Source organism: Dipodomys spectabilis, unplaced genomic scaffold, assembly GCF_019054845.1.
Source record: "Dipodomys spectabilis isolate Male_0828 unplaced genomic scaffold, ASM1905484v1 ptg000067l, whole genome shotgun sequence".
Taxonomy (NCBI): Eukaryota; Metazoa; Chordata; class Mammalia; order Rodentia; family Heteromyidae; genus Dipodomys; species Dipodomys spectabilis.
In genome coordinates this window covers 4,058,196-4,076,180 of record NW_024870744.1, presented here as the reverse complement: position 1 = coordinate 4,076,180, position 17,985 = coordinate 4,058,196, and the positions used below count along the sequence as shown (strand labels likewise).

At 55.6% G+C, this 17,985-nt stretch overlaps 1 protein-coding gene across 1 annotated transcript; it reads right to left on the bottom strand.

Annotated features, from left to right (window-relative positions):
• Prdm12 (PR/SET domain 12) lies at nucleotides 1-17,676 on the bottom strand. Its single transcript, XM_042680870.1, has 5 exons — nucleotides 17,454-17,676; nucleotides 15,466-15,656; nucleotides 13,084-13,239; nucleotides 1,673-1,784; nucleotides 1-428 (listed from the first exon to the last, which is right to left on the bottom strand). Exons 1-5 carry the CDS (start codon nucleotides 17,674-17,676, stop codon nucleotides 1-3), a joined length of 1,110 nt encoding a protein of 369 aa, XP_042536804.1.
• Between the last annotated feature and the right edge of the window lie 309 nt (nucleotides 17,677-17,985).

The following is a 17,985-nucleotide window of genomic DNA, read 5'->3' as shown; positions in this document are numbered from 1 at the left end:
TCACAGCACCATGGCGGGCAGGTGGTGCGCGGCGGCCGCGGCGGCCGCGGCGGCGGCGGCGGCGGCGGCGAGCGCGGGCGCATGCGCGTGCGGCGCGGGCAGCGCGGGCGAGTGCGCCTGCAGCGCGGCGCTGGGCGGCCGGTGGCGCGCGCTCTTCTGGTGGGCGCGCAGGCCCGCCAGCTGCGAGTAGGCGCTCTGGCACACCTGGCACTTGTAAGGGCGCTCGCCCGTGTGCAGGCGCACGTGGTTGCGCAGCGTGGACGACTGGCTGAAGCGGCGGTTGCAGAAGCGGCACACGAAGGGCTTGTCCAGCGTGTGGATGCGCATGTGCGAGCGCAGGTTGCTGCGGGAGTTGAAGCCGCGGTGGCAGATCACGCAGCGCATGCGGCCCGCGGTGCCGGCCGCCGAGTCTGCGGGGTGGAAGTCCTCTGGGCGCGCGGGCGGGGCGCGGGGCCGGCGGGGCGGGGAGGGGGGGGAGAAAGAGAGAGCGCGCCCGTTAGAACCCCGCCACGCCCGGCCCGGCCCCCCGCGCCCCCCGCACGTTTGGGTGTCGGTGCGGGACGCGCGTGGGAGCTGCAGACCGAGGGGACGGGCAGCCAAGGGCCCCGGCTTGGGTCACCTGGGGAGAACGGTTGCCTGGACCCCAGGAAACCTCAGCTTTCTCATCTGAAAGCTGTCGACGTCTAGCGGGCTCTGGCGGCACACGCCTGCCATCCTAGCTACTCAGGAGGCTGAGTTCTGAGGATCGAGGTTCAAAGCCAGCCCTGGTGGGAAAGTCTGTGAGACTCTGATCTCCCCTTGACCAGCAGAATGTCACAAGTGGGGCTGTGGCTCAAAGTGGTGGAGCATCAACCTTGAGTGAAAAGACGAAGGGACACCCAGGCCCTGAGTTTAAGCCCTAGGACCAGCAAGCACCTCACGCACAAAATGTAGAGGGCCCACTCTACCCCGGGGGGACTGCACCTCAGTTTACTCACTGGGGAAATGGAATAATAGCATTGCTCCATATGTCTGTAAGAAGGATCAGAGAAATCAATATAAAACATTTGCTACAGAGCAAGGCCGCCATGCACAGTAAGTAGCGCAGGAGCTCCGGGCTGCTGTTCTAAAAATAACAATAATCAAATTTCATAAGGATTTGGGGAGACCCCAGAGGGATGATACCCATCAGAGGTTTTCATTTCATACCCACCAGAACCAATTAGTTCGATATTTGGCAGACATAGGCCTTGAGCCAGTTGTGATGGGCAGTGCCCCAGAACACGGTACCAGGCTTTTTCTGCCCTGCTGCAGAGCTACAAAAGGACTTAAGAGGTCACCTTGGCCTTTCCTTTACAGATGAGGAAACTGAGGCACAGAGCCCTTCTGAAGATGGCACAGAACTAGAGCTCAGACAGACTCTTGATGTCTCGCTGTCATTCCCTGCCACTCCCCCATTGCCTCCTCTGGGATCTCCCTCGCTTGTGATCAGGGCCAAAAAGCAGGACTGTCTCTCCTCCCTACCCTATGCCATGCTGGCCACAGCAGTATCAGCCTCATGGGAGGTTGACCCACATCTGCAAGAAGCCCCTGGAGGTTGAACGGTGGACTCATGTGGCCAAGGAGGCCCTGCTCCTCTCCCTCTTCCCACTCCATAGTTCTTGGCCATTGTGGCCCCAAGGAGAATACCTACCATGTTTGTTCTTCTTCTGCTCCTCTTCCAGCCCTGGCACACCCGGGATACCCAGGAAGGTGTTGTGCGAGTTTCCATACCACACCAGCAGCTCCTGGTCAGGAGGAATCATCTGTAGAGAAGGAGGAGAGAGAGGGTCAGGGAGGTGGTAGCTGGTGGTAGGGTGTAGGGGTCTCGGCAACCCCTGGCAGCCAGGAGATGGGTCAGCCCTGAGAAGGCCACAGCTGGGTTCTGCCCTGAGATGCCCCCAGGGACCTGTAGTGACACAAAAAGAGCCAGGACATTATTGTTCCTCTGGGCTCACACCACCACCCGAAGGTCCTGGCTGATGGTGACAGGCAGAAGGCTTGGGACAGGCAGAAATCACAGCAGATGAAATGCTAGAAAACTTCCTTCCTTATAGACCAGGGGAAGCAGAGTCAGCAGCCCCCAGAGCCCCAGGGCCAAGCCAGATGTTTCCAAGGAGTGTGGGCTGTGAGCCATCCTAGGGTGCTTTGCTTTTTCCCTGCCTGATAATGTTCTGGAAATATCTCTTTTCCCAGGTAGCTAAGGTCTGCCTCACCCCACGCATTTCCTCACAGGGCTCTGCGTGAGTCCGTACACAAGGTAGATGTTAAAAAGGAAACACTTGGACTGACACACACCTCCACACAGGAACGACTGGGATGTGCAGCCAGGAACAAAATCTGCTTTCATCAAGTCACAGGTCTGTTACCAAGAAACCTACAATGGAGGGCTCCCTTTTCCTCAAAGAAAGGAGCTGCTGCAGGAAAATGGGCCAGAGTTTTGCAGTGACCTTTTTGGAGGCTGTAAGGTCTGCTCCCAAGGCTGCACCCTGGGACACCCCGAGGCCTCTGTTGAAAGCCGGTTACCTCCTCCAACAGAGCCTGCAGGCTTCAACCAGCGAGGGCAAATGAGAGAAGAGACAGCCCAACACTGTCCTGAAATCCGGTCCTCAGAGCTGCTGTCACAGCATCCGCCTTGGGGAGCCACTGTCTGAGGTGAGAAACCAGGGCACCCCTCCTCCCCCTGGCAACAGCTGCTTTGTTTGTCTGCTGGATCCTTTGCAGTTGAAGCACAAACGATCCCACAGCAGAGTAGATCCCTCGACCTCCACATTTCAACAGAGGCACTGGCACCGGCCTGCAGAGCCCTGCTATTTGGGTTGAGCACCTCTGTGCAGAGCCCAAAGCTCTGCTCCTGTCAGGAGGGGGAGCTGAGAGAGGAGCAGAGGGCTAGACGGTGTGGGGCCTTTGCAACTGTCCTTCTCTTGAGACTCAGCCTGAGGCTGCCATGCCCCTTCCCGTGACCCCTGTGGTCCACAGGGCACCACAGAAACCCAGAGGCACTGCATGGTGAGATTCTAGCAAAGGCCAGGCCCAAGAGGAGCCCCAGAACCCAAGGAAAACAAGGCATTGCCTCAGAGAAAGCAGAGAGATTATAACCTAGGACTCCAGCAAGTCACTGAGGCCTCTGTCATTGGTGGACCTGGCTGCTGTGGGAGGCCCATGGGCAGAGCTGGTAAACCACTAGAAAACCGGAAGTGGCTCTGTGGCTCAAGTGGTAGAGCACTAGCCTTGTGCTCAGGCCCAGAGTTCAAGCCTCATGAATGACAAAATTAAAAAAAAAAAAAATCCACAAAAAAACCAGTGCTGGTGGCTCACACCTGCAATCCTAGATAAGCAGAAGGCTGAGATCTAAGGATCTCAGTTTGAAGCCAGCCCAGGCAGGTAAGTTTATGAGACTCTTATCTCTAATTAATCACAGAAAAAGCCTGAGTGGCGCTGTGGCTCAAGTGATAGAGCGCTAGCTTTGAGCAAAAGGAGCTCAGGGAGAGTGTGCAGGCCCTGAGAACAAGCCTCAGGACTGGCAGAAAGGTGGAAAAATGCTAATTGGCAGTTCAAGCCCTTGTATGTGCATAACGCGCGCGCGCGCACGAGCACGCGCACACACACACACACACACACACACACACACACACACAGAGCAGTCTCTGAGAGGTTCAGGTAGACCCCAGGCCACAGCCACGTGGTCTCTGCCGCTTTGCCTCTGTAAGCTTCTCTTCTAACGAGGGCTTTGGGGAGCACAGTCCCTAAGGCCCTCCACCCCACAGCTGCTGAGAGACACGGACACACCGGACGGTAGGTTCTTCTGAGCAGCCAGCCCCCGGCATTGGCAAGGGCTCTGCCGAGCTTCAGCCCAGCCCTGGAGCCCAGCAGGTCAGGGTCCACTCATTTCCCACAAGCTACGTGAGTGACCTTGTTCTCGTGGCCTCATCTCATGGTGCCTCAGTTTCCTCAGCTGTAAAACACAACAGTCTCATTGCCCTGGCCTCCTTCAGTAGCTCCTGGGTCATCGAGGCCACAGGCACCCCGTGTACCGCATGTGTGTGCCACATGTGTGACTGCATGCGTGTACCGCATGTGCAAAGCTGGCTCTCCAGCCTCGCGGAGCAGCTGGCAGGGATCCAGGCATGCAGAGCCCCTGCAGTGATGCCATGGAGCCGCAGGAAGGCCTGGGGCCCCTGCTTGGTGAGAACCCAAGGTGACTGTAGGCTTTGCCCAGTCTGAGTTGGCATGCCCCAAGGACACAGCCCACACAGTGCCATGGCCCTGCTGCCTCTCCCCCAGCAGAGCTCCAGCCCCGCAGCGGGTGAGGCTGAGCCAGCTCAGTGACGGAGCCCTGAGTGACACGCTCACCTCCCCACCCTCCACCCGAGAACAAAAACTAAAGCAACGCTAGTCTTCCCATTTTAATTGAAAATAACAGCCAAGTGCCAATGGCTCAGGCCTGCTCAGGAGGCTGAGATCTCCACTCAGACCCAGCCTGGGTGGACAAATCCTTAGAGACTCTTACATCAAACAACCAGCAGAAAACAGGAACTCCTGAGAAGTAGAGCACTAGCTCTGAACAAGAAGCTGAGCAAGAGTACAAGGCCCTGAGTTCAAGTTTCAGAGGAAGGAAGGAAGGAAGGAAGGGAGGGAGGGAGGAGGGAGGGAGGGAGGGAGAAGGGAAGGGAGGGAGAAAGGAAGGAAGGAAGGAAGGGAGGAAGGAAGGAAGGAAGGAAGGAAGGAAGGAGGGAGGGAGGGAGAGGGAAGGGAGAGAGGGATGGGAGGAAGGAGAGAAGGAGAGAGGGAGGGAGAGAGAAAGAAAAAGGAGAGAGATGGAAAGAGAGAATGAGGAAGAAAGGAAGGAAAGAAGAAAAAGATGAAAGAAAGGGGAGGGAAGGGGAGAGAAAGAAAAGAAAGGAAGGAAGGACCTACTGTTAAACAATTACAATAAAATAATGAAGATGATGGATGAAGATCACACAGCCCTGAGTACTCTGTGTGTGTGTGTGTGTGTGTGTGTGTGTGTGTGTGTGCATTATACATGCATGTGTGCCAGTCCTGGGGCTTAAGTCAGGGCCTGGGCGCTGTCCTATAGCTGTTTCACGTAGGCTGGCATTCTACCACTTGAGTCACAGCTCCACTTCTGGCCTTTTGGAGATTAATTAGGATAAGAGTCACACAGACTTTCCTGCCTGGGCTGGTTTCAAACTGCAATCCTCAGATCTCAGCTAGTAGCTGAGTAGCTAGGTTTACAGGCATGAGCCACTGGCACCTGGCTCTGAATACTCATTCTAAATGGTGACTCAGGATACTGTTTATAAAAAATAAGCACTTCCAGAACTTGCCTGCTATGCGCAAGGCCCTGAGTTGAATCTCCAACACTACAAGAGAAGGAAAAAAAAAGAGGAAAATATATGCAAATCTCTTTTTAAAAATGTATTTAAGAGATTATTATACTAAGGGTGAATCTTGTATGCGGCAGCGTATTTTGTGATGGCCTGGAGTTGATTTTACTCATGAATTGAAAAAGTAAAATCCCTGCACACAAAAGCATAAGCAGGCAATGCGGCAGACAAGGAGAAGCGGCTCTCTCCCTGTCCCGGTGGCCAGCGGCCGCCGCCGGCTCTGCAAGCATCTTTCCCCAGAAACATTTCTCACTTTGAAACTAGAAAAAAGTGCTGACTTAAGGTTTGTGTAGAGAAACGGGGTGCCGCAGAGGGGCTTCTAATTTTGGTTGTTTTGTTTTTGTTGGTTGGGGCTTGAACTCTGGGCCTGGTGCTGTCCCTCAGCTCTTCAGTTCAAGGCAAGCGCCTACCACTTGAGCCACAGCACCACTTCTGGTTTTCTGTTGGCTCATTGGAGACTAGCGTCTCATGGACTTTCCTGCCCAGGCTGGCTTTGAACAGTGAAGCTCAGATTGCAGCCTCCAAAGTAGCTGGGATGTCAGGTGTGAGCCACCGGTGCCTGGCCTAGCTTCTATTTTTAATAGGCTGAGATTTTTTTCTTTGTTTGCTTGGGTTTGGTCATTTATTTTTGAGTGGTAGAGGGGATTGAGCTTAGGGCCTCTAGCTTGTCCAGCCCCACATCTGATTTCTTTTTCTCTTTTTTTTGAATGAGCCAGGCTCCGGAGGTCACAGTTGTAAACCTAGCTATTCAAGAGGCTGATCATGGTTCAAAGCTAGACTGGGCAGGAAAGTCTGTGAGACTTTATCTCCAATTCACCAGCAAAAAGCCAGAAGTGGAGCTGTGGCTCAAGTGGTAGAATGCCAGCTTTGAACAAAAAAGCTAAGCCAGGGCTGGGAAGATGGCTCAGTGATAGAGTGCTCGCCTCGCATGCATGAGGCCCCGGACTTGATTCCTCAGCACCAAAGAAGCACAAAAAGCCAGAAGTGGTGCTGTGGCTCAAGTAGTAGAGAGCTAGCCTTGAGCTGAAGAGCTGAGGGACAGCACCCAGGCCCTGAGTTCAAACCCCAAGATCTACCCCCCCCAAAAAAACCAAAAAGCTAAGCCAGAGTGTGAGACCTTGAGTTGTTTGTTGTTTTTTGTCAGTCAAGGGGCTTGAACTCTGGGCATGGGTACTGTCCCTGAGCTCTTTTGCTCAAGGCTAGTGCTCTACCACTTTGAGCCACAGCACCACTTCCCGTTAATTGGAACTAAGAGTCTCATGCACTTTCCTGCCCAGGCTGCCTTTGAACTGCGATCCTCAGATCTCAGCCTCCTGAGATAGGATGACAGGCCTGAGCCACTGGCACCTGGCTGAGTTTGTTGTTGTTGTTTTTTAAAGCACATATTCCTTCTACATGCATACAATTTTTCCCCAATATGAAATTCATTCAAGATACAACAAAAAGTTGCCAAGACGGAGGTACTACACACAGATCAGTCCCTTGACTCAACATTCATCAAACTGGGATCTCAACTTTTCCTTTGAAACCTGAGGTGTGAGATGCAAAAATGATGAAACAAAATATAACTTTTGCTGGGTTCCACTGAATTCAGGAGAAAAAGGAATACTGAGGGCAGGGTTAAATGACCGTCATGCAACACCACAAGGCGCCGGCATCCCACACGCTCCTGCCGGAAGCCCATGAGGCCCCGGCACCTGCAGCTTCTTCAAGACACTGGAACTGTCCTACGCTTCCTGGCGCCATCAGCTGCCTGCCCAAGTGCAGGGGACAGCCCTGGTCCCCACAGGCTCCCTGGGGACACAGCTGCCACTAATGCTCCGGCTGGGCCTGGTCAGGTTCTATACAGGGGACTCACAGCTTGAACCAGCCAGCTGTTCACACAGCTGCTCAGGACACACCATGAATAAAGCAATTGCCGAGAGAACCAATTTCTACAGCCATGTCTTTGTCAAAACTTTGGAGCAAACATCAGCTCCTGAGGTGCTGTGTTGACAAGTTATATGACTGCATAACTTTCTTTCTTTCTTTCCTAATTTCTCATTTTTCTTTCTTTTGTGCCAGTCCTAGGGCTTGGGCAACATCCCTGAGCTTTTTTGCTCAAGGCTGGCGTTCTGCCACTTGAACTACAGCTCTACTTCCAACTCTTTTGGTGCTTAATTGAAAATAAGAGTCACAAAAGACTTTCCTGCCCAGGCTGACTTCAAATCAAGAGCCTTAGATCTCAGCCTCCCGAGGAGCTAGGATAACAGGCGTGAGTCGCTGGTGCCCAGCTTGGCTATATTTCTATTATAAATTGTCAGTGATAAGCTTTGGGGGTTGTTCTCCTAATACAAATTCATGACCCATCATTGAACATGCTCCCAGGAGACTCAGATGCCCTCCCTCCCCTTCTCTGAGCGGCTCAGATGCTCTGGCCGAGAGGGATCGCTGGGTCATCTGGCTGAACATTAATTTCCATTGTACACAGATGTCCTGACACACCAATTAATAGAGTTCTGGCAAATAGATATCCGCCACACGGGCATGGTGGTCAAGCACTCCTGCTCCGCAGCCAGACAGGACTGGGTTGCAGCTACAGCTCAGTCCTCGCCCACACTCTCCCCAAACCTGGGTTCATCAGCATTGAAATGCTAACGGGCCTCTGATGGGAGGCTCACAGGCAAAGCCCTCATCCAGCATCTGCAAAGCCCTGGGTTTCATTCTCAGCACCACAGAAAACAAATGAGTCAAAATAAGTGGGGTTAGTAATGACATGCCCGAGGGCATGCTTGGCCATTTCAGCTCCATGATAGAGCACATACTAGGGCTTGTACCAGGCCTCAGCTTCCATCCTAAGCATGCACACACATGCATATGTGCACACACGCATGTGCACACACACACACACACACACAGTTTAAGACCTTTTGGAAAGGATGTTAGTGCAATAGCCAGCTACCCCTAGCTCAGGCTGGTAGTCCTAGCTACCTAACAGGCTGAGATCAGGAGATTTGTTGTTCTAGGGCAACCCAGGCAGAAAAGTTCTGGAGGGGGGCTGGGAAGGTGGCTAAGTGGTAGAGTGCTTGCCTTGCATGCATGAGGCCCTGGGTTCGATTCCTCAGCACCACATAAGCAAAAAGAAAAAAGCCGGAAGTGGTGCTGTGGATCAAGTGGTAGAGCGCTAGCCTTGAGCTGAAGAGCTGAGGGACAGCGCCCAGGCCCAGAGTTCAGGCCCCACGACTGGACCCCCCCCCCAAAAAAAAAAAGAACTGGAGGGACCCTTCTCGATGCATGGCTGGATGCAATGCCATCTACCTGTCATCACCCCAGCTACGAGGGCTAAGTTCAGAGCCCTCCAGGCAGAAAAAGTCCATGAGACTGCAGAGGACAGCTGGATGCAATGGCGTCATCCTGTCATGGCAGCGAGCAGAAAGCAGGGCAAAGCTGAAAGCAGAGATTGAAGCCCAGGCCCACTCCTGGGCAGGAAAGGAGACCCTGTCCTAAAAACACCTGGTGAAAAAGAGGGACGCTGGCCTAGCCCAGGGTTTTTAAGCCAGCTCAACAAGCATGAGGCCCTGAGGTCAGTCCCACCAAAAACCATCAAAGGACGTTAGCAGGCAGGGAAAAATGCTTGCCTAGCATGCATGAGGCCCTGGGTTTGATTCCTTGGTACCACATAAACCAAAAATAAATAAATTTAGAAAAAGGGGACATTAGCACGGTGGCAGCCACGCTGTGTTCTGTGTGACATTATTAAAATGAAGCCAATCATGAACAATTAGAGCAATTAAAGAGCACCCACCGATAAAGCAAGGTCAAAGAGATAAACAAAGTCAGGAGAAAAATGGTGCTCACCTTCAGCACCAAGACACAGATGTAGCTCTGGGAAAAAAATTAAAAGCTCAGCTGTCTGAAATGAAAGGGAAAATTGCAGGAAGAAAAAGCCTACATTTCAGGGCATAATAATTTGCCAAAGAATAGGGAAGAGAAAGACTAGAGGTTTTCTTAGAATTACAAAACCGAAAGTCGTAATAACACAGTTCTAAATCCTTTCCTTGTGCAGACTTCTAAGTCTAGACGAGCCAGGCATGCGTGGCTCAAGCCCGCCATCCTAGCTACCCAGGAAGCTGAGAGCTGAGGACCGTGGTTCCAAGCTAGCCCCAGGCAAGAAAGTCCATGAGACTCCTATCTCCAACGAACTACCAAAAGGCTGAAAGTAGAGGTGAGGCGCAAAGTGGTAGAGCGCTGGTCTTGAGCAAAACAAAACCTCAGGGAGAACACTCAGGCCCTAAGTTCAAACTCCACTACTGGCAGAAAAATAAGCACATATATACAAAATAAATACTAGGACTGGGAAGGTGGCCCAGTGGTAGAGCGCTTGCCTTGCATGCATGAGGCCCTGGGTTCAATTCCTCGGCACCACATAAGCAGAAAAAACTGGAAGTGGCGCTGTGGCTCCAGTGGTAGAGCGCTAGCCTTGAGCTGAAGAGCTGAGGGACAGCGCCCAGGCCCAGAGTTCAGGCCCCATGACCGACCAAAAATAAATAAATAAACAAATAAATGTCAGACAAGATCTTGCTTTCTTCCTGAAACAAGGAGTTTTGTTTTTGTGGAAGAACTGGGTCCCTAGATCCCCTATGGGTTTGGCCCCTTTCACCTGCTGAAAAAACCTTTTCCATTCACCAATTGATTACTCTTCCCTGGCTATGTGCTGGGAACTTTCTAGAAATGCCACGAAGACCCACTAGGTGAGAGAAAGGACCTTGACCGATGTGAGCATGGACCGGGCCCAGGATATCCAGCCTGGGATAAAGCTCCTTGCAGCCCTGGGTGCTGAGAAACGCCATCAGCACCTTTGATTGTGTTTGGAGATCTGAGCATATGTGTTTCTTTGCAAAGTTGCTTTTTCCATATTTTGGCAAGCGATGGGTTACTGTTATGAAGTATAAATAGCCCTCATGAGTGGCAGAAAGATCAAGAAAACAGATGGCGGCCAAGGTCCCTCTCCTCGGCTAACCCCACACAGGCGCAGAACAAACAGGCGATTTATTGCAAAGATGTGGGGCAAGCAGCCTGGGGGAGCGGCCCTGGCTGTGGACTAGCCCAGAAGGGCTCCTGAGCACTGAGCCCGGGCCTGCCCTGGGGTGGGGGGTGGGGTGGGCGCCCCCCCCCCCACAGACCCACATGCACACTCGATTTATCCTCCTGCTAAGTGCAATCTGACATATCTGACATTGTGTCAATATGGTTCCAGAAAATTGCTACTGAGGAAAAAGCTTGCAACTTCCCTTGTGAGAAGAAACGTGGGGCTTTTCTGTGTATCCTTGTCCCTCAGTCACACAACTCCTTTACAGCAGGCTCGGCTGCCTTTGACAGCCTGCTAGCCACCTCTGAGGTAGCTCCCAAAATCACATACACATCAAACGACTAGTAAACGCTATAGATACATCCCGTTCCTTTATTATCTTCCATTCTGGAGCAAATGTAGACTAACCTCCCAACCAGTCACACTGATCCCTTCCTGGAAATCTTCTTCTACTCTCTCCTCTAACTCTGAACTTCTTTTTTTTTTTTTTTTTTTTGCCCCTTTACGTTGGTCCTGGAGCTTGAACTCAGGGCCTGGGCACTGTCCCCTAGTTTTTTCACCCAAGGCTGGTGCTCTACCACTTGAGCCATAGCTCCACTTCTGGCTTTTTGGTGCTTGATTGGAGATAAGAGTCTCACCGATTTCCCTGCTCCCTGCTGCCTTCAAACCACAATTCTCAGATCTCAGCCTCCTTTAGTAACTAGAAATACAGGCCTGAGCCACCAGTGCCTGGCTTTCTGAATTTCTTTCTTTCTTTTTTTTTTTTTTTGGTGATTGTGGGGCTTGAACTCTGGGCCTGGGCGCTGTCCCTCAGCTCTTCAGCTCAAGACGAGTGCTCTACCACTTGAGCCACAGCACCACTTTTGGTTTTCTGGTGGTGCATTGGAGATAAGAGTCTCATGAACTTTTCCTGCCCAAGCTGGCTTTGAACCGTGGTCTTCAGTGTCTGTATTTCTTTAGAAACATCGATTGCAATGTCCTGATGAGTGGGGCTCCCTAGCCGCTCCAGCCGGGAATCCATCCTCTTGCCAAAATGACAGAGGCATTCCTAGCAGTCTCGGTCTGTACCGGCGTGTGTGTGTGTGTGTGTGTGTGTGTGTGTGTGTGTGTGTGTGTGTGTGCATGCGTGTGTCTGTACGGGAATCATGGTACGTGCCTGCCCTCCATCTCCGTGGCCGGGAAGGCATGTACACAGGTGGTGATGCACGTGTGTGGGAGCCTGAGGAAAGCTGACCCCCCACCCCGCAGGGATGTGTTCAGATAAAGGTGGAGTCCAGCGGTCTCTGAAGCTCATTCTAGAAGGGCGTGGCCCAACTGGTGGGTGCCAAAGCCACCAGCCCAACACCCCCAGCCCTGCCTAGACCACTTTTGGTCCTACACTGGCCTTGACCCGGCTGTGTGGGCACTCTGGACTCCAGTGGAGGCCCAGCTCACCCTTCCTGAGCCTCTACTTCCTGGTCCTCCAGGGCCTGCCCTGCACTGTGTTCAGCCCCCACCCCTACCACACTATCGCTGGTTAATAAGGGACAAAACCAGGCCCAGGTCCATAAGCGACTAGGCCTGGCACCTCAGAAATGCTAAACGTGCCTGGAGGCTGGGTCCCTGAGAAGTGGAAGCCATCGCTGTCCTGAGGGGCCTGGACCACTTGGCCAGCCCACCCAGGCCTCCGCTCCATCCCACCGGGCTTCTTCCACACAAAGGAGCCAAAGGCCAAAGGCCAGAGGACACTGAGGGGCACAGCCACCCACCCCAAACAGCAGGCAGGAGAAGCTTCTAGCACTCTGGGCCAGACAGACATAGTTTCGAAGAGATTCTAGCCTGGGAGACTCACGTCAACTACCAGTGAACGACCACAGCTCCCAGAACAGCTCTAGCACTCCATCCCCAGCTCAAGCCTCCCCCTAAAACCTACTCTCCCACCCCCAGAGCCTTCCAACCACCCTGACCCTGCCCTGCCCTCCCCCACTTCTCATGCCTCTTACTAACCCCCCCCTTACCCTCCCTTGCTCCTCTGAGAAGAGTCCCAGAACCACTGTCTTCCCCCCACCCCCAGGCCCTGCAAGCGCTGCCTGCCACACTGCAAGACCCCAGCTCCCATGTCTGAACTAGAATCCATGTCAGAGTCCTCCTCCTCATTCAGGGGTTCGGTACGATTAAATAAAGGATGCAGAAAAGGCATCTGGGAAAAGCCTGACATGCAAGGAGCTATGGCTGAGACTAGCTGCCCATCCTGTCAGCACGGCAGACATGCAGAATGAGGGGGGACAAGCAGCTAAGCCACCGGACACACACCCTGCTCCTCCCCCCAGTGCTGTCCCTAGCCCGCCTTCTACTTCACACCTTGTTTTTGCGTCTATTACTCCACGGACCAGCACACCCTCCAGAGACCTCTGGGACCTCACATCTAGTTCAGGGCATTTAAAACCACAAAAGTTCCAAGTCCATCCTTTCCGTCATGGTGTGATCCTGTGAGCTCAGACCAGTGGCTAGGCCTGGCCCATCTGGCCAGTACATGTCTCTCTGTCCTTCCTGGGTCCCAGACACAGATGGCCCGCATGCCACCCCGTGGGACCAAGCTGGTCCCTGCACAACAACACATGCACACACCTCGATGGCCTTGTAGAAGATGCTCGTGCCGATCTGGACCACCTCCAGGTTCTGCTCCTGTTCGTTCCGAGCACACTTGATGTAGGTCATCCAGCTCCGGTGGTCCTCCTGGCTGGCATCAATGAAGTAGCGCACGGTGCCATCCTCATTGAACACCTGGGCGTGGGTGCAACAGGGACCAGGTGAGGTGTGGCTAGGCCACATTTGTGGTTCCTAGAGCCCAGGCCCGTCACACATGTGCATGTGAATGTGCATGTGGGCATGCACATGCCCACACACACACACACACACACACACACACACACACACTTCTTTTTTGCATGCTGGTACTAGGGCTTAAACTCAGGGCTAGTTGCTATCCTTGAGCCTTTTCACTCAAGGCTGGCACTCTACTGTTTGAGCCACAGCTCTACTTCCAGCTTTTTGGTGCTTAATTGGAAATAAGAGTCTCACGGACTTTCCTGCCTGGGCTGACTTTGACCCCTGACCCGAGGTTCTCAGCCTCCTGAGCAGCTAGGATGACAGGCTGGCGCCTAGCTGTACCATTCTTTCTTCTCAGCAGAGGAGCGGGAGGCTGGGGGTCCAGTGGCTTGCTTGCCATGAGCCCCACGGCCAGCACTGACCATGACGGGCTTCCCTTGTCAGGTCTTCCCACACTCAGAAGCAAAAGATCTTCAAGGGCTACTGAGCGGGCAATAAAGCCTCCCGCAAGCATCCTGATGATGATGATGATGATGTTGATGTTGTGTGTGTGTGTGTGTGTGTGTGTGTGTGTGTGTGTGTGTGTGTGTGTGTGTGTACAGAGGTGCTTCCAGGGCAGAAGAAAGCCCTGACCAGGACCTTAGAGAGGGACACAAGGCCCTAGAGAGGAAAACCTGGATCCCTAGGACACCTAGGTCTAGCTCAGAGCCACCAAGAGGCCAAACTTTACCCCAAACTTCCTGGCTTGGTGACAACTGGAAAGATCATCACTACCCAGACTCCAGACAAGGGAGAAGATGAGGTTAGAAGATCCCCAGTCCTCCTCCTCTTCTGCCTCCTCTGTGCTCCTCCCTAGTGCCCTTGACCCGTGGCAGGCTCCTCACACTGGGCTCCTCAGGGAGCTTTGGGGAGCAGGAAGGGTGGGGGACGAGATGAGAGAGGAGCTATGCCATCTGCCTCCCAGGAAGAACCGCCACAGCCCACAGCGCTGGCTTTGTCCTAGGGGCAGCCCTCTCCCCTCCCTCCCCCCGGCTGCCGGATGGCAGCCTCTCTGAGCCTCGCTTCCTTCTATAAAATGGGGATGACAAATCATAGGGCTGCTGAGGTAACGCCATGGCTTGCAGGTTGGAAACCTGGCCAGCCGCCTCAGCGCTCAGTGGACAACCATCATTTGGGATGACACTCTGCTGAGAACAGGAAATTGATTTCTAAGAAGCACTCACTCCTTCCACTGTCCTCCATACAACCACACACCCACACCTCACCCCCCAGGCCAGGGCAGCCCACTGCAAGCCAGGGCAGTAGCCTTGAGGAATGTCCCTTATAGGTCCTATGGCCAGGAAAAGAATAGAAATGGCAAGCCGAGCTCATGGCTGGCATCCTAGCTACTTAGGAGGTTAAGATCTGAGAATCCTGATTTAAAGCCACCTGGGGCAGAAAAGTCTATGAAATTTTATCTCCAATTAAGCACCAAAAAAAGCTAGAAGTGAACTGTAGCTTAAGTGGTAGAGTGCTAGCCTTGTGGGAAAAAATGATCAGAGATGGTGCCCAGGCCCTGAGTTCAAGCCCCAGAACTCAAACACACACACACCAAAATGGAATTGTCCGTTCTGCCTGAGCATACAGCCCCTGAGCAAAAGCCCCAGCCTGTCTGGGTCTCAGTGTCCTCATCTGTGAAATGCTGTTGAAAACCATCCTGGTCCTCAGCATTGGCCGGAGCTATTCCCTAGGCCAGCCTGCATCTGGTGTCGTAGGAGGAAAAGAGTCAGTGAAAGCTCTAGGTGCCCAGGTCTTAAGAGCCTGTCTAGGGGAGTATCGGGCTCCTGGTAAGAATGAGGCTGCCAGCTGCGGGCCTTGGGTCCAGGAAGCTGAGAACTGAGGATCTCAGTTCAAAGCTGGGAAAGTCACAGAAAGTCCATGAGACTCTATAATCCCCAATTAACCATAAAACAAGCTGGAAGTAGAGCTGTGATTCGCATAGTAGAGCATGAGCCTTGAGGGGGAAAAACAAGTTTAGGGACAACGCCCAGTCCCACTTACAACAAGCCCCAAGACGGGCACCAAAAAAGAAAACAAAAAGGAGGCTGTTGAGGCGTGTGGATGGGGGAGGCCGTCCTGTCCTGGACACCCCGCAGCAGGCCAGGCCGCACCCCGCAGCAGGCCGGGCCGCAGCGGACTTACCTCCCACATGAGGTTGTTGTTCTTGCAGATGTCCACGTGCTCGGGGGCGATGATGCGGCCGGTGAAAGGCCCCATCTCCGTGCCTGCCTTGATCCAGGTCTTGGAGAAGATGCCGAGGCCCTCGCCGGGGATGGAGCTCTGGGCGATGATCACCTCCACCGGCAGCACCAGGCTGGAGAGCTTCTGCACCTCTGCGCAGGGAGCGGGGGACGGGGCGGGCGGTCAGCGCGGGGAGCGGGGCCCGGGGCGGCCGGGCGGTCAGCGCGGGGAGCGGGCCCGGGTCAGCGCCCTGCCCTCCCCGAGCGCCGCCCGGGGCGCCGACGCGTCCCCCCTGAAATGGAGCCGGCTCTCCAGCGAGGCCGAGCGCACCTGGGCCCTTCGGGACGCACCCTCGGACTCTCCGCGCCCCGGAAGGAAAGCGGCGCCCCACCCCTCTCCCTCGCTGTTTTTCGTTTTGCCCTTTTTGGGCGTGACGGCGAATCGAACCCAGAGCCTGGCGTGCGCCCTTCGGCTGGGAACCCCTCCCTCCGGCCCCGGGGCTCGTTTGAAGAGCCGGGGTTTGCGGGGTGTGGTGTTGTTCTGTCCGTCTTTCCACCCATTCGTAAAACATCCCCTCGCGAGACCCGCTCCACCCAGGACAAACGTCCCGCTCCGCCGCGCGCGCGCCGGCCGACGAGAAAACCAACCGGGACGCGGGCGGAACGCCGCACCCGGGTCCCTGCCGGGCGCCCAGCTCCCCGGACGGCCGGATGCGGCCGGCACTGGGGACCGATCTCCAGAGTCGAGGACCCAGAGGTGCCCAAGAAACACCGACTGACGGGGGGGGGGGGGTGGGGGCGTGGAAGACCGGCTCCGCTCGTCCGGTGACCCCCGGCGACGCCCGAGAGCCGGTGGCCCTCGGCTCCCAGGGGCGCCCCGATCGGGGTGGGGCCGGGGGAGGGGGTGGGTGGGAGCGGCCGGCGAGGCCGGCGGGCGCGCAGGGGCGGCCGCCCCGTCTGACAAGCTTTGCCCCCCTCTCCCCTCTAAGCTACCTGGGAAAATACCGGGGAGCAGGGAGCGGCGGGCAGGGGGAGGGGGTTAAACGGTGTCCGTGGCGGGCCCAGCGGGCGATTTGTCACGCCGTTAAAGCGATCGCATTCATTGGGCTCCATTCGAATGAAATCGCTAATTCTAAATTCATTAGCCCTGGAGAAAAAAAAATGCTGTAGCAGTAAATTGTCGCTCAATGCGGACGGGACTTGTTTAAAAGGGGCCGAGGAATTCCCCTTACAAAAAGGGGGGATTAGATGGTTGACATAGCGTGAATGAAAGTGGAATTAATCTTCACGGTACATTAAGAGAGGAACCGAGCTGGCCGAGCGGGCGAGGGCGAGGCGCCGGGGCGCCCGCGCCCGGAACGACATTGTTTGCGGGTTGATGAATGAGGAATAAGAACTTGAGACACCGCAAAGAAAAGAAACTCTCCCCGCTCGCTCGCCCGCTCTCTCCCTCGCCCCCCCCCCCGCCCGCCCCTCACCCCCTCCCCGGGCCTCCCCCCCCCCACTTTTTTTAAAGTTCTTGGTTTAAGTGGGAACTTTCTCGGGTCAAGCCCAAGTTAACTAAATGAATTTAAAACCCCTTCTTTGGGAGTCAACTGCTATTACACGCCCAGCGAGGCTTTCCGCGGCGGACCCCGCCCCGGGCCCGCCAGGGCGCACGGGGGGCCGGGTTGGGGAGCGCGGGGCCCCGCCCGGCTGCAGGCCGCGGGGTCGCCCGCCCCGCGGTGGATGGCGCCGGGCGCCGAGCCTCCCCCGCCACCACCCCCTCAGTGGCCAGGCCATGGTTAGATCCATGGGGTGGGAGGGGGGAAACTGAGGCACCCGGCTCGGCACCAGGTCCGCTCCGTAGCCCGCCTGGGAAAGGGAGGGATGGATGGGTGCGGCGCGCGCGTCAGGAGGAGGGAAGAAGGGACGGGGCCCCGCGCCCCGACGGCGCCCGCCCGCGCTCACCTCCGGAGAAGGACTGCGCCAGCACCTCGGCGGTGAAGGCCGTCTTGGGGCTGGCGTGGTGGCTCTTGTCCTCCAGCAGCTGCTCGCCCAGCACGTTGCGCCAGCGGCCGTACAGGAAGCTGTGCAGGATGTCGGACGTGATGACCTCGGCCAGCGCCAGCCCCGGCGTCTTCAGCCCGGTTTTGAGCACCAGGGCCTCGGCCGGGAGCACGGAGCCCATCATGGGCGGCCCGGGGCTCGGCGGCGCCGGGAGTGCGGGGGGACGGACGGGGAGGCGGGCGGACGGCCGAGACGGAGCCGCGGGGAGGAACGCGAGCCGGGCGCGGGCTGGTGCGCGGGCGGAGGAGGAGGAGGAGGAGGAGGAGGGCGAGGCGCGGGGAGCGCACGGGAAGGAGGGAGGGAGGGCAGGAGGGAGGGAGGGCGGCGGGCAGAGAGACAAATCCGCTGGGATGGCAGAGGCGGCGCCGCCGAGGGCTGGAGCGACGCGGGTGCGGACGGAGGCGGCGCGGGGTGCGGGCGCGGGTGCGGGGTG

What these genes read in the sequence shown, in the direction of transcription:
- Prdm12 (XM_042680870.1), bottom strand. Translation starts at nt 17,676, where the DNA reads ATGATGGGCTCCGTGCTCCCGGCCGAGGCCCTGGTGCTCAAAACCGGG. An exon ending in TCTTCTACAAGGCCATCGAG is followed by an intron (nt 1,785 to 13,083) that starts GTGTGTGCATGT and finishes CCTTCTCTACAG; the next exon opens with ATGATTCCTCCTGACCAGGA. An exon ending in GCAGAAGAAGAACAAACATG is followed by an intron (nt 429 to 1,672) that starts GTAGGTATTCTC and finishes CCGCGCGCCCAG; the next exon opens with AGGACTTCCACCCCGCAGAC.